At 44.8% G+C, this 14,640-nt stretch overlaps 1 protein-coding gene across 1 annotated transcript in view; it reads left to right on the top strand.

Moving 5' to 3' along the window:
* LOC140390318 (uncharacterized) overlaps positions 1 to 14,640 on the top strand; it is a 408,192-nt gene that overhangs the window by 91,766 nt on the left and 301,786 nt on the right. Inside the window, exons 18-22 of the mRNA XM_072475373.1 lie at positions 6,376 to 6,402; positions 6,563 to 6,589; positions 12,784 to 12,810; positions 13,472 to 13,507; positions 14,104 to 14,130. Coding sequence (XP_072331474.1) covers positions 6,376 to 6,402; positions 6,563 to 6,589; positions 12,784 to 12,810; positions 13,472 to 13,507; positions 14,104 to 14,130 — 144 coding nt within the window. The remainder of the gene's footprint in view (positions 1 to 6,375; positions 6,403 to 6,562; positions 6,590 to 12,783; positions 12,811 to 13,471; positions 13,508 to 14,103; positions 14,131 to 14,640) is intronic.

The raw sequence follows: 14,640 nt of genomic DNA, 5'->3' as shown, positions 1-14,640 counted from the left end.
AACAGCGAGCAACAACCATAGTTTGATGATCACTGTCTGCAGTCCAACTTACATGCTCATGAAAAACATCACTTACATAGAATCATAGAATTTACAGTGCAGAAGGAGGCCATTTGGCCCATCGAGTCTGCACCGGCTCTTGGAAAGAACACCCTACCCAAGGTCAACACCTCCACCCTATCCCCATATCCCCATAACCCAGTAACCCCACCTAACACTAAGGGCAATTTTAGACACTAAGGGCAATTTATCATGGCCAATCCAACTAACCTGCACATCTTTGGACTGTGGGACGAAACGGGAACACCCGGAGGAAACCCACGCACACACGGGGCGGATGTGCAGACTCCGCACAGACAGTGACCCAAGCCGGAATTGAACCTGGTACCCTGGAGCTGTGAAGCAATTATGCTGTCCACAATGCTACCGTGCTTACCCGGACAAAGAAAATGAACTAGCATTCTCTACGCTGGTCGACCTAATCGGCAGTCACCTGCATTCTCAGCACCCCATTATGCTCCGACTGTTCCGGTTTCATACAGCGTCATAGTCCCCGCCTCAGTCATATAGGGAGTGTTTGGCGGGCATGCAGGTATTCGCCGCCTATTGCGAGTTTGTATCCGCCTTGTCCCAGTCCCTGACGAACAGCTTCGTTTGTGGACTGAGGGACCAGGGGACAGAGCGAAAGCTTCTGACGGAGATGTCCCTGACTATCCACAGTGCTTTCACGGGAGAGAGCCGAACGCGGGCTCCAAGAGATCAGGGCCTAGCCGTCCTCAACATAGGTCGTCAACACGACCGCCGTTCTGTAGCTACCCGAAACGAGCAGTCTGTGTTATCACAGGGGCGGAGCTACTGCAGGTTACGCAACCGCCATCGAGCCGCTCCTCGGAGTACCTGGGGACTCTACCCCGACCCAACACTCTCAGAGGGCTGCCGCTAACATCAAACAGGACACTGCGGCCAGGAATGAGTCTCCAGGAGGTCACGTGAAGCAGCGTTCCCAGGCAACAGGGCAATAGCCATCTCCTTCCGAAATGCCAAACACACTTCTTGGAAGACCATGAGGTTGAGGAGCCATTTCTGTCGCTACAGCGTGTCACGAGCCCCTGGACCGCACCTATCCGGGTGAGTGCAGATTCATGGACACCCCGCTGAGATGGAGCTTGATACAGTGGTAGCAGTCCCCGTCATCAGAAACTGCACGTTCACAGAAATCCGGACCGGCCTCCAGACGCTGGAAATTAGGGACACAGCAGCCCGTATCATTTATTTTCCCCAAAGGCCTTAGTACAATAAAGGGAGCGATCAGCGTGGATGAGAACGCTCAACACAGGTATATCGCGCCCGCCCTATGCTATGCGTATTTCGACCTAAGGTCGACTGTGAGCAGGACCGGTTGGAACTGTTTGGCATTATCCGCCCTGCCCATTTTGCACACTCGGCTGCAACATTGGTCCCAGCAATAAGTCAGTGTGACTGTGTGGTGACTTCAAAATGACCATCAACCGAAAGTCCATTCTCGCCCGTTACCCGGTCCCTCGCATTGAAAACCATTATGCCAAGCTTAATGAGGGCAAACATTCTCGAAGCTGGGCATGAACTATGCGTACGTACAACTGATGCTGGACCTGGGGGCCACAGAAATACGAGGAGACCAGTTTGCCGTTTGGAGTCTCCACTTCCTGCGCAAAATTCCAGAGTATTATAGATAACATATTATGGGGATTACCTAAGGTGGACGTCATATCGCACGACGTCTACATTGCCGGAACCTCCTGCAGGGAACACATGGAAAACCTTACAGAGGTCTCCTAGTTCTTTGCTCGGCTGTGGTCCAGCAGGGTAACCGGGCTATAATTTCCAGTCTTCTGCCCCCGTCCCTTCTTAAACTGTGGTGTTGCAATAGCCACTTTCCAATCCTCGGGCCTTCCCTGCCTCCAGTGATTTCTGAAAGATCAACAGCAATGCCTCCACAATCTCCACACCTATCTCCTTTAGAACCCTGGGATGTAATCCATCCAGTCTATGCGATCAATCCACCTTCTGACCCTTCCGTTTGCCCAGAATCTTCTCGTTTGTGATGACCACTACACTCGCCTGGGCCCCCCGAGTCTCCCGGAGCCCTGGGATGCTACAGGGGAGTGCTGCATGGACCCTATATTTCAGGAGGCAGTCACACCTCCTAGATTATCTACCTTGAATTCGAACAGTGGTCAAATACAGGAGTGTGCTCTCATGAGAGAGGGAGGTAGAAGGATCCTGGAGGTAGTGTTTCAGGGGAATCAGTACTTGTCCTTGTCCAACAGATGTCATATATATCTTACCTGCGCAGATGAGGGTGGTGACTGTGGGGAGGTGCAGCAAACTGGCCCCAGCGTTAAAGGGACCCTTTCAAGTAGGGGCGCGGAAGAGAGAAATAAAATGTAGTCGTAATCGGGGATAGTGTAGTTCGCGGGATAGACATGATTCTCTGTTAGGAGGATGGAGAGTCCTGGAGGTTGGCATTGCCGAACGCGCTCGGGCTCCGCATATCTCGCCTGGACTGCAGATGAACTTGTCCTGGCAGGGTAAAGATCCATTTGTCGTGCTTCACGTACCTACCAACAATATGAATAGAATAAGGATATTGATTTTGCTGAAGAAATATGAGAAGCTAGGTGGTAAATTTAAACGCAGAACCAAAAAGTAGTAATAGTGATTACTGTCAGAGCAAAATGAACCGAGTCAATCAGATAACAATGGCTGAAAGGTTGGTATGGTAGAAATGGGTTCAAATTCATGGACCATTAACACCAGCACTGGGGAAGGAGTGAGCTGTTCCGATGGCATTGTGTGCGCGAATAATGCGGGAACCACAGTTTTGGTGAATCACATAACTGGCTCGCTGGATAGGGCACTGTACGAAAAGAGTTATTGGGCGTGGTCGGGGGTGGAGCGGGGGGGGGGGGGGGGGAGTAACGAAAGTTAGAAGATCAGTAAAAAAAAAGACAGGAGGGCAAATTAATGGTGGCGACTTTAAACTGGTCAGCGTTGTTGAGGAGAGGCGAGTAAAGTTTCCAGAAAAGGTATTAGAACCAAGAGTATGGAAAGTGGCCGGAATGAAACTGCAGACATAGGAGCTGGGTGGACAACTATCCGAACAGTGTGATCAACACATAACTAAGGGTCTTGAACTTAAATGCGCACACTGTACAATACAAGGCAAATGAGCTACTAGCACACGTTGAAATTGGTGGTACGATGTTATGGGCACCACACGGCGTGGATGGCTGCAAGGGGATCAATGTTGTGATCTCAATATTCAAGGATATTGACCTACCGAAAAGACAGGTAAATGGAAAGAGTGGGCGGGTTGCCTTGTGAAATCGAAATCAAATGAAACCGATAGGAATGAACAATATAGGCCCAGCGGGCATAACACCCATGTGGCTAGAGTTGAGGAATCATAAAAGGAAAAAGAGCTATGTACAAGCCCGCGATCAGTAGTCAGGATGTGGGCCAGAAAATAAATCATGACGTCGCAACATCAGATAAGAAAAGCATTGTTAAAAAGTTATGGGGGATGTCAATGTGCAGGTAGACCTGGGACCTTAGCTTTTTAGCGGATCCCAAGATAAGGAATTTGAGCAATGTATACGCGATTTGTATTCGAGAACCTTGTGGTGAAGCCCACTAGTGAAGAAGCAATATTGGATTTGGTGATGTGTGATGAGGCAGACTTGATAAGGGAACTTATGGTGAAGGAAACCTTATGGGGCTGTCAACTCAATATGATAGAATTGTCCCACCAGGTTGAGGGGCAGAATCCAGGATCAGATGGAACGATATTATAATTGAATAAAATAAACTATAAGGACACAAGAGAGGAGCTGACCAGAATTTATTGGAAGGAGAGCCCAGCAGACACGATGCTGGAACAGCAATGGAAGGGCTTTTGGGACATTATTCGGCACCACAACAGGGATTAATCACAAGGAGTAGGAAACATGCTCAGGGTATGACGACGCAAGCGTGGCCGACAAGGGAAGTCAGGGACAGTAAAATTAAAAGCATACACTGTGGCGAGGGTAAGTGAGAAGCCAAGGATTCGGAAGCCTTTAACAGTAAGCAGAGCACATTAAAAAAACAATACGGGTGAAGAAGTTGAATTATGAGTGTAAGCTAGCTAGCAATATAACAAAAGATTACAAGTTTTTACGATATATAAAATGTAAGAGAGAGTCAAGAATAGGCATTTGACCAGTGGTAAATGATGCTGGAACAGCTGCAATGAGGAACAAAGAAAGGCAGAGGAACTGAGTAGGTACTTTGCATCAGTTTCTTCGGTGGAAGTCAACAATGGAATACCAGCGCGTCCAGACAGTTAGGTGGCAGAGATGAGCCCTGTGGCCATCACTAAAGCGAAGTACTGGGAAAGTTGAAAGGTTAGATGGTCGCTAAATCACTCGCATTGGTTGGACGACACCTCAGGGTTCTGAAGGAAATAGCTCAGTAGATCGTGGAGGCATTCGTGTTGATCGTTCAGGAATCACTGCATTCAGGATGGTCAAAGAGGACTGGAAAATACTAATCGTTGAGAAGTCAGCATGGCGGAAGACGGGAAATTATAGGCTGCTTAGCCTTACTTCCATCATTTATAAGATGTTAGAATCCATTATTAAGGATGACAATATAGAGTGACTGGAAATGTATGATAAAGCAGGGCTGAGTCAGTACAACCTCGTCAAGGAGAGGTCATGCCTGACCTGTCTGTTCGAATTCTTTGAGGAGTTAATGAGGAAGTCAGACAAAGGAGATATAGTGGATGCCATCCATGTGGAGTTCCAGAAGGCAATGGACATGATGCCGCACAGGAAGCTGCAATATCCATAAGATTCCAAGGTATAAAGGGCAAAGTACCAGCATGGATAGCGGATTCCCTGACTGACAGTGGCAGAAAGTGGGGATAAAGTGGAATTATTCAGCAGTGCAACATGTGGCTAACAGTATTCCGCAGGATTCGGTATTGGGACGACAAATATTCAACATATATGCTAACGGTCTGGAAGAGGAAACTGAGGCATTGTTTCTAAGTTTATAGATGACACAAAGACATGTCGAGGGGCAGGTAGTGTTGAGAAAGTGAGCAGGCTTAATAAGGACTTGGATAGCCTAGACGAGCGGGCAAGGACGATGCCGATGGAATACAATGTGGAAAAGTGTGAGCTATGCACTTTACTAGAATACTAGAGGAATAGACTATTTTCTAAATGAAGAAAGGCTTCAGAAATCTGAAGCCCTCAGGGACTTATGAGTCATAGTGCATGATTCTCATAAGATTTACATACAGGTTCACTTGCCAGTTAGGAAGGTAATATAATGTTAACATTCATGTTGGAGAAGGCTCTAAGACAAGGGCAGAGATGGAGCGATGAAAGCATATAGTGCTTTGATCAGACCCCATTTGGAACATTGTGAGCAGTTTTGGGCCCTTTATCTAAGTAAACATGTGCTGGCGTCAGAGTGGATCCAGAGTAGCTAAAGAATGATCCACCGAATCAACCGTCAATCATCTGAGGAGCGGTTGAGAACATTGGGTCTGTACTCAATGGAGTTGAGAAGGATGGGGCTGACCTCATTGAAAACTACAGAATACTGAGAGACATAGAAGTAGACGTAGAGAGGATGTTTTCACGACTAGGAGAGACTAAAACCCGCAGGTAATCCTCAGACTGAAGAAACAATTCTTTAAAACTGAAATAAGGAGAACTGCCTTCAGATAGCGGGTGGTGCATCTGTGGAACTCGATACCGCAGCATGCTGTGGAGGTCAAGTTAATTACTGTCTTTAAGATAGATTATAGATAGTTTCTTGATTAATCTGGGGATAAGTGGTTACGGGGTAAAGCAGGAGAATGTGGTTGTGAAATATATCAACCACGACCGAATGGCAGGGTCGACTCGCTGGGCCGAATGGCCTGGTTATGCACCAATATCATCTGCTCTTATGGTCTTTTGTTGTATCACTGAGCGTAGCAGGGTGGTGAGCACTGGGACTGAGGCGCTGAGGACCCAGATTGGAATCCCGGCCCTGGATCACTGTCCGTGTGGAGCTTTCACATTCTCCCCGTGTCTGGGTCGGTTTCACCCCAACAATCCAACAATGTGCAGCTTAGGTGGATTGGCCACGCCAAATTTCCCATTAATTGGAAAATAATAATTGGTACTCTAAGTTTAGAAAAAAAAACAAATGGACCGATGGAGAAGTGCTAAATCCACCCGGACCTATTGGATCTAGAGACGACACAGAAACATGACAATCCTAGTTACTGCTAACAAGTGGATATGGATGACTTTCATGTTCAATTACACTTATATTTTCATTTCTCAACAGAGAACGAGCTGATACGCAGAGACGTAGGTATGTTTACTTTAATGCACACTTATCCAATTGATCCACTTCAGATTCTCGCTTGTTGTTTTGGCACAAATTTCTGTCGAGCTGTTCCTTTAGATCTTAGAAACAATAATGGCATTCCACTGTAACATCGATTTTAATATTATCACTGTTAATAATTCAGAGATGAAAAGTCACTTACAAACTGATGGTGAGCAATGAAATAAGAAATTATAGAGCATGGGGTACACAGTGTAATACGTTCTGTAAAGTGTGACTTTACGGATGTGCGCATAGCTTGTGAAACTCATCATGGGACTTAGTACATACAGTTGAATATTTGAGGACAACATACTTTGCGTGCAGAACCACACTAATATGTTTATAATTGGCTTCGCTCAGTGGGCTGGATGGCTGGTTCATGAGGCAGAGCAAGGCCACCGTCGCAGGGTCCATTCCCATACTGGCTGAAGTTATTTATGAAGATTTCAGCTTCTGAAACTTGGACCTCGCCTGAATTGTGGTGATCATCGTTAAATCTCCACCAGACAGCTCTCCCTCTCAAGCAGCCTATGGTGATCTGGGACAATGGCGACTTTACTTGGGCGGCACTGTAGCACTGTTGCTTCTCACACTCCAGGGTCCACGTTTCAATTCCCAACTTGGGTCACTGTCTGTGTGGAGTCTGCACGTGCTCCCCGTGTCTCCGTGGGTTTCCTCCGGGACCTTCGGTTTCCTTCCACAGTCTGAAGATGCGTAGGTCAGGTGGTTTGGCCAAGCTAAATTGCCCTTAGCATCTAAAGGGGTTACTGGATTATGGGGATAGGGTGGAGGTGTGGGCTTAAGTAGGGTGCACTTTCCAGGGTCCAGTACAGACTCGACGGGCCGAATCGTTTTCTCCTTCTGCACTGTGAATTCTATGATTCTATGAATTGTGTTATGAATATTAAAATTAAAACTGAAGGCAATGGTTACGATGTTTAATGGATGGATAGGTATTCTGAAATTGATTTTGCATTACAACCAAAAGTTCATTTTTCGTTTCATGTACAGACCTTTTCGTTCAGATGCTTTTTGGAAAACATGAAACAATGCCGATGTTCACGAAATTTCCCGGATCGGCATGACTAATTTGAACCTGGAACGGAGGGGTGGGGACGGTTTGTGCTGGTGCGTGTAGAGAAGGGGGGGGGGGTGATATGTAGGGTGGTATGTGGACGGGCGAGTAGACCGGGTTCGTGTGCACATCCGGAATGCACGTGGAGCAGAACAAACATAAGAACATTAGAACTAGGAGCAGGAGTAGGCCATCTGGCCCTTCGAGCCTGCTCCGCAATTCAATGAGATCATGGCTGATCTTTTGTGGGCTCAACTCCACTTTCCCGCCCGAACACCATAACCCTTTATTCCTCAAAAAATCTACCTATCTTTACCTTGGAAACATGTAATAAAGAAGCCCCAGCTGCTTCACTGGGCAGGGAATTCCATATATTCATAACACTTTAGGTGAAGAGGTTCCTCCTAACCTCCATCCTAAATCTACTTCCCCTTATTTTGAGACTATGTCCCCTCGTTCTGCTTTCACCGGCCAACGGAAACAACCTCCCCCCATCTATCCTATCTTTTCCCTTCACAATTTTATGTTTCTATAAGATACCCCTGCGTCTTTCTAAATTCCAACAAGTACACTCCCAGTGTCATGAATCTCTCCTCGTAATCCAACCCCCTCAACTCTGGGATTAACTTTAAGAATCTCCTCTGCAGATCCCCAGCACTAGTACGTCCTTTCCCAGGTACGGAGAACAAAACTGAACACAATACTCCAGCTGTGGCCTCACGAACACCACATATGCAGCATAAATTCCTTAGTCTTAAACGTCATTCCTCTAGCAATGAAGGACAAAACTCCATTTGACTTCTTAATCATCTGTTGCCCCTGCAATCAACTATTTGCGACTCGTGCACGAGGACACGCAGCTCCTTCTGCAGAGCAGCATGTTTTAACGTTGTATCAATTAAATAAGAATCCCTTTGCTATTATTCCTACCAAAATGGATAACATAACCTCACATGTGTCAATATTGTATTCCATCTGCCATACCCTAGCCCATTAACTTAAACTAAGTAAGTCCCTCTGCAGACTTCCAGTATCCACTGCACGTTTTGATTTACCACATCTTCGTGTCGTCTGCAAACTTGGACACATTGCACTTGGTCCCCAATGTGAATCTTGAACGATTGTGGCCCCAACAATGATCCCCGAGGGACACCACTGAATACTGATTGCCATCCAGAGAAACACACATTAATCCCCTCTCTTTGCTTCCTATTGATTCACCAATCCTTTATCTATGCTACTACTTTACCATTATTTCTTTACAAGTTTAGAGTATCCAATTTATTTTTTCCAATTAAGGGGCAATGTAGCTTGACCAATCTCGCTAACCTGCACATCTTTGAGTTGTGGGAGCGAAACCCACGAAAACACGGAGAGAATGTGCAAATTCCACAGGGACAGTGACCCAGAGCCAGGATCGAACCTGAGACCGCGGCATCCTGAGGCAGCAGTGCTAACCATTGAGCCACCGTGCTGTCCTACTACTTCACCCTTAACGCCATGCATCATTATCTTATGCAGCAACCTTTTGTGTGACACCTTGTAAAAAGCTTTCTGGAAATCGGGATACATCACATCGATTGTCTCCCCGTTGTCTACCGCACTGGTAATGTCCTCAAAAAATTCCACTAAATTAGTTAGGCATGACCTGCCCTTTATGAACCCATGCTGCACCAGTCCAATTGGACAATTTCCATCCAGATGCATCGCTATTTCTTCTTTGATGATAGATTCCAGCATCTTCCCTACTACCAAAGTTAATCGAACTGGCAAATAATTACCCGCTCCCTGCCTACCTCCTTTTTTAAACAATGGTGTCACGTTTGATAATTTGCAATCTGCCGGGACCACCCCAGAGTCGAATGAGATTTGGTAAATTATCACGAGTGCATTTGAATTTTCCTAGCCATCTCTTTTAGAGCCCCAGGATGCATTCCACCAGGGCCAGGAGACTTGTCTACCATTAGCCCCACTAGCTTTCCCATTACTATGTCCTTCGTGATAACAATCGCCTCAAGGTCCTCACCTGTCACAGCCTCATTTCCACCAGTCACTGGCATGTTATTTGTGTCTTCTGCTCTGAAGACCGACCCAAAAAACCTGTACAGTTGCTCAGCCATTTTCCTCATCTCCCATTATTAAATCTCCCTTGTCATCCTCGAAAGGACTAATATTTATCTTAGCCATTCTTTTTTGTTTTATATATTTGGAGAAACGTTTACTATCTGTTTTTATATTCTGACCACGTGTAATGTCATAAGCTTTCTTACACTTCTTCATAGCTCTTTTAGTATCTCTCTGTTGTCCCCTAAAGATTTTCCAATCCTCGAGTCTCCCACTAATCTTTGCCACTTCTGTTTTTTCCTTCATTTTGATACTCTCCCCCTTATTTTCTCAGATTTCACGTCAATTTTCCGTCCTTCTTTCTACCGTCCTTCCTTTTTGCTGGTATAAACTTATACTGAGCACTGTGAAAAATCCTTGGCAGTTTCTCCACTGTTCCTGAACAGATTCACCATAAAGTACTTGCTCCCAGTTAGCTCTTCTCTCATCCCATTGCAATCTACTTTGTTTATGCACAAGACACTAGTGTTTGATTTTTCCTCCTCACCAAATGTATTTTAAATTCCACCATACTGTGATCGCTCCTTCCGAGAGGATTCCTAACTATGAGATCATTATTCAATCCTGTCTCATTACACAGGACCAGATCTAGGATCGCTTGGTTCCATTACATACTATTTCGGAAACTATTGCGGATACATTCTATAAACTCCTCCTCAAAGCTGCCATGACCGGCCTGGTTAAACCAATGAAAATGTAGATTAAAATCCCCAATGATAACTTCTGGACCATTTCTACATGCATCAGTTCTTCCTTTGTTTATTGCCCGCCCCACCATAATGTTACTATTTGGTGGTCTATAGACTGCTCCTCTCAGTCACTTATCCTCCATAGCACCGATATCATCCCTCACTACTGCTCGGATGTCATCCTTAAATAACAGGTCTACACCACCTCTCTTACCATCCACTCTATCCTTTCAAATAGTTTGATTCTCTTGGATATCTAACTCCCAGTCGTGACCATACTTTCAACATGTTTCTGTAATGGCCACTAAATCATAGTTATTTACGATGATTTGCTCCACAACTCATTTTCCTTATTCCGAATACTATGAGCATTCAGGTGATACCCTAATGTTGGGTTCTATTCGTCCATTTTTAATTTTAACACCTCTATCAGTAAACTCTCCTAGGTTATTTTTCCTTTTAACGTTTCTCCTAATTTTCCTTATGGTTCCAAACAGATCTTCATGTAATAACCTGCTGCTTTGCTTTCCATTTATGTTTTTACCACCCATTTTATTTCTTTTAGTACTTCTGGGCCTATTTACTGAGCTGTCCTCAGTCACTGTACTGAGGCCTTTCTTTTATTTTTGACTGTGCCTTATCTGCCTTACATGTTCCCCCTTACTGCCTTTTGTTCCTGTCCCCGGTTTACTTCCCTCCGATTCCTGCATCAGTTCCCATCCCCTGCCACATTAGTTTAAACCATCCCCAACAGCAAGAGAAAACACCCCACCCCACTCCCAGCTCATTGGGTTTGAGGCCTGTCCAGGGCAGGCCGTCCGGTTTTTGATGGTCCCACCTTCCCCAGAACCGGTTCCAATGCCACTGGAATTTGTATCCCTCCCTCTTGCATCATCTCTCGAGCCACGCATTAATCCTATCTATCATAAAATCCCTACTCTGACTAGCTCGTGGCACTGGTAGTACTCCTGAAATTACTACCTTTGATGTCCTACCTTTGGGTTCAACTCCTAACTCCCTGAATTCAGATTGTAGGACCTCAGCCCGTTTCTTACCTCTCTCGTTCGTGCCTATATCCACCACGACAGCTGGCTCTTCACCCTCTCCTCCCGCCCCAGAATGTTCTGCAGCCGCTCCGAGACATCCTTGACCTTTGCACCAGGAAGGCAACATTCCATTCTGGAGTCTCGTTTGCGTCCACAGAACCGCCTGCCTATTCCCCTTACGATTGTGTCCCCGATAACTATAGCCCTGCCATTCTTCTTCCTGACCTCCTGCGCAGCAGAGCCAGCCTCGGTTCCACGAACCTGGCTGCTGCTGCCTTCCCCTGGTGAACCATCTCCCTCAGCAATATCCAAATCGGTATATCTGTTTTGCAGGGAGATGGCCGCAGGCGACACGTGCATCACATTCCTACTCTTGCTCTGCCTTTTGGCCACCAATTTTCTATTTCCCTTAGCAATCTTCACCTGCGGTGCGACCAACTCAGCGACCGTGCTTTCCTCGATGCCCTCAGCATCGCGGACGCTCCAAAGTGAGTCCACCCGCAGCTCCAGAGCAGTAAAGTGTTCTAAGACGAGCTGCAGCTGGACGCACTTCCTGCAGGAGTCAGGGACACCGGAAGTATGCCTGAACTCCCACATCGCACACGCGGAGCATGGCACCGGTCTGAGTTCTCCTGACATGGGCAGCACGGTAGCATGGTGGTTAGCACAATTGATTCACAGCTCCAGGGTCCCAGGTTCGATTCCGGCTTGGGTCACTGTCTGTGTGGAGTCTGCACATCCTCCCCGTGTGTGCGTGGGTTTCCTCCAGGTGCTCCGGTTTCCTCCCACTGTCCAAAGATGTGCAGGTTAGGTGGATTGGCCATGATAAATTGCCTGTAGTTTCCAAAATTACTCTTAGTGTTGGGTGGGGTTACTGGGTTATGGGGATAGGATGTGGAGGTGTTGACCTTGGGTAGGGTGCTCTTTCCAAGACCCGGTGCAGACTCGATGGGCCGAAGGCCTCCTTCTGCACTGTATAATCTATGACTATGACATGTCTTAACCCTTAAATTAACTTATATACTATTGTTAGTAGTTTTTAAAATTTGTTTTTACATCTCTCCTTTTTATACTAATTTGGTTTTAAAATTTTAATTTCCAAACTTTCAATTCTTACCTTAACGTTCCACTTACCTTCACTTTCAAAACAGATGCCAAGGTTGATTTCTATATCTCCACCCTTCCCAGGATTTTCCCTCGTTTTCTCCCAGCCGATGCAAAACGTTTGAAAACAGAAGTAGAAACAATGGAAAATGACCTCTTTCCAGTCTGCACCAAATTCCCGCTCAACTTCAAATTCCCAAGATGACTTCACTCTGGCGGTCTCACTTCGGTTGTGCCCCCACTGCATGTATGCAAGCTTCTAACGAAATGCACTTCACTTCCGTTTATTTTTTGGCTTCTTTATCTCGATATTCTGAAATTGCAGAAGAGAAGATGCGCAGATTGAAAACAGGTAAAATGTAACCACATTATTAGTTAAAATGCTTTTATTATGTATTTCTCTGTATGATCGTGCAACCTGCAGGCATTCCAGTATAACGTAACAGGAATCGTCGCCGAAAGGACTATTCCGACTAAAATTCTGGATTTGGTGACTGAATGAATTCAACTGCTATTTCTGTGCGGTTGCAAACAAAGCTCTGTGGCAAATATCTTGAGAATTGCTTGACGATTCGCGTCTCTACCTGGAATGATTTTGTTCATGTCAAAGCTTTATTGAATTATTTGGATCTATTTATTGTGAAGAAAAATAGTTGAGTCTCTTGGAAAAATAATGCTGACAACTGGGCTAACAAAATCGCAGTGCGTTATCGTATTCATCACATGCAGTGAATGTGGCGAACTCTACCGTCTCTAAACAACGTTTTCTCTGTTTTGAATGGTGAGAAGTAAACATTTCTAATTGTGACGAATCATTTCATTGGCATAAACTACAATATTATCATTATCGTGCTCGTTTGCGCTATTTAAATGACGAGTCAAACTAAAATATAATCTGGCCTAACAGATTCAAAAATACGGAAGATAAATGATTGAATGTTTAGAAAGTTAAAAGGGGTTATAAACTGTACCTCTCAACATAATTAGGCACATGGGATTTTTATTCGATTTAGAACATGATATTTTGCAAGCCATTAGTAAAGACCTTGGTAAGTATTTGAACGTTCACGTTTGATGCACAAGTTCATTGTAACAAATTAGCATTTTTTTAAAAGTACAATATCTGGCACAATCAGTCAACCAATGATGCAACGTCCATACTTAATTTTGTTTTGCTTCAGCAAGTTTGTAATGTAAAGAATCACCAAAAACATTTCAAGCGTTTGGAGAAAATAAAGATATGTAACACCTCCATAAGAATATGGCGTTTACACAACACAATAAACAACTGTTGATATGAAGACTAGATTAGCTGGCATTAAAAGTCTAATTGAAGGAACATACATTAATTGAAAATATATGCCGCCAGTGTGCCATTTTTTGAACACTGTGTTCAAAATTCCCCTACAACACTCCCAGATTAGGTCCCAAGATATTCGAGTGACTAGATAAATACATAACAGATTTATTTGGGATAGAAAACATTTTAGTGGCGCATTTAATTAATAATTTCGGCGGGAACAGCGTTCAGCATCATTTATATGAGTGGCCTTTTTATTGCTGCAAAAATGTAAGTGGGAGGCTATTTTTAAATTAAAGACGGAATTTACCGTTACTAGTTGAATTATGTTTTTTGTTCTGAAAGGGCATCTATTGCACTTAAAAGATGCAGGTAATGCAATGTAACGTATTATATTATGGCTTATTTGAAACGTTGAGGAAGCTTTTGTCTCGTCTATTGTCAACCTGCCAGGTAGTGAACAAAATATCGTCAAGAACGCCATCAGCACAAAGAGTGGCGATTTAGCAGAATGTTTCAGAGGGGCATTTCCAAGCACCAATTTACGCCATACCACATATCAAAATGTAGGATAGGTAACCACGTGCTTTCAAGAACGAAACCAGGAAAGCGTTAGGAGCGGCGATATTCGGAACATGTGAATCCATGGCATAGCACATTTGCAGCTGATAGTCAAGATGGTAATGGTGTAGAAATCAAATCAAGGATGATCATGAACCCAGAGGTTTCGCGCCAAATATTTTAAACACATGTACAGCTGGGTAAACGTGATATGAGTCACTGCCGTCATGAACAATTCGTACCCAGCACTTGAGCATGTTGTTTCGGAAGGCAATGCAAATAAGTGGAAGCAGGGTGATAAATGAATGACGTTTGTTAAAG

The sequence above is a fragment of the Scyliorhinus torazame genome, chromosome 14 (assembly GCF_047496885.1).
Source record: "Scyliorhinus torazame isolate Kashiwa2021f chromosome 14, sScyTor2.1, whole genome shotgun sequence".
NCBI lineage: Eukaryota > Metazoa > Chordata > Chondrichthyes > Carcharhiniformes > Scyliorhinidae > Scyliorhinus > Scyliorhinus torazame.
The sequence above is the reverse complement of the archived record's forward strand: the minus strand, read 5'-3'. Positions and strand labels throughout refer to the sequence as shown.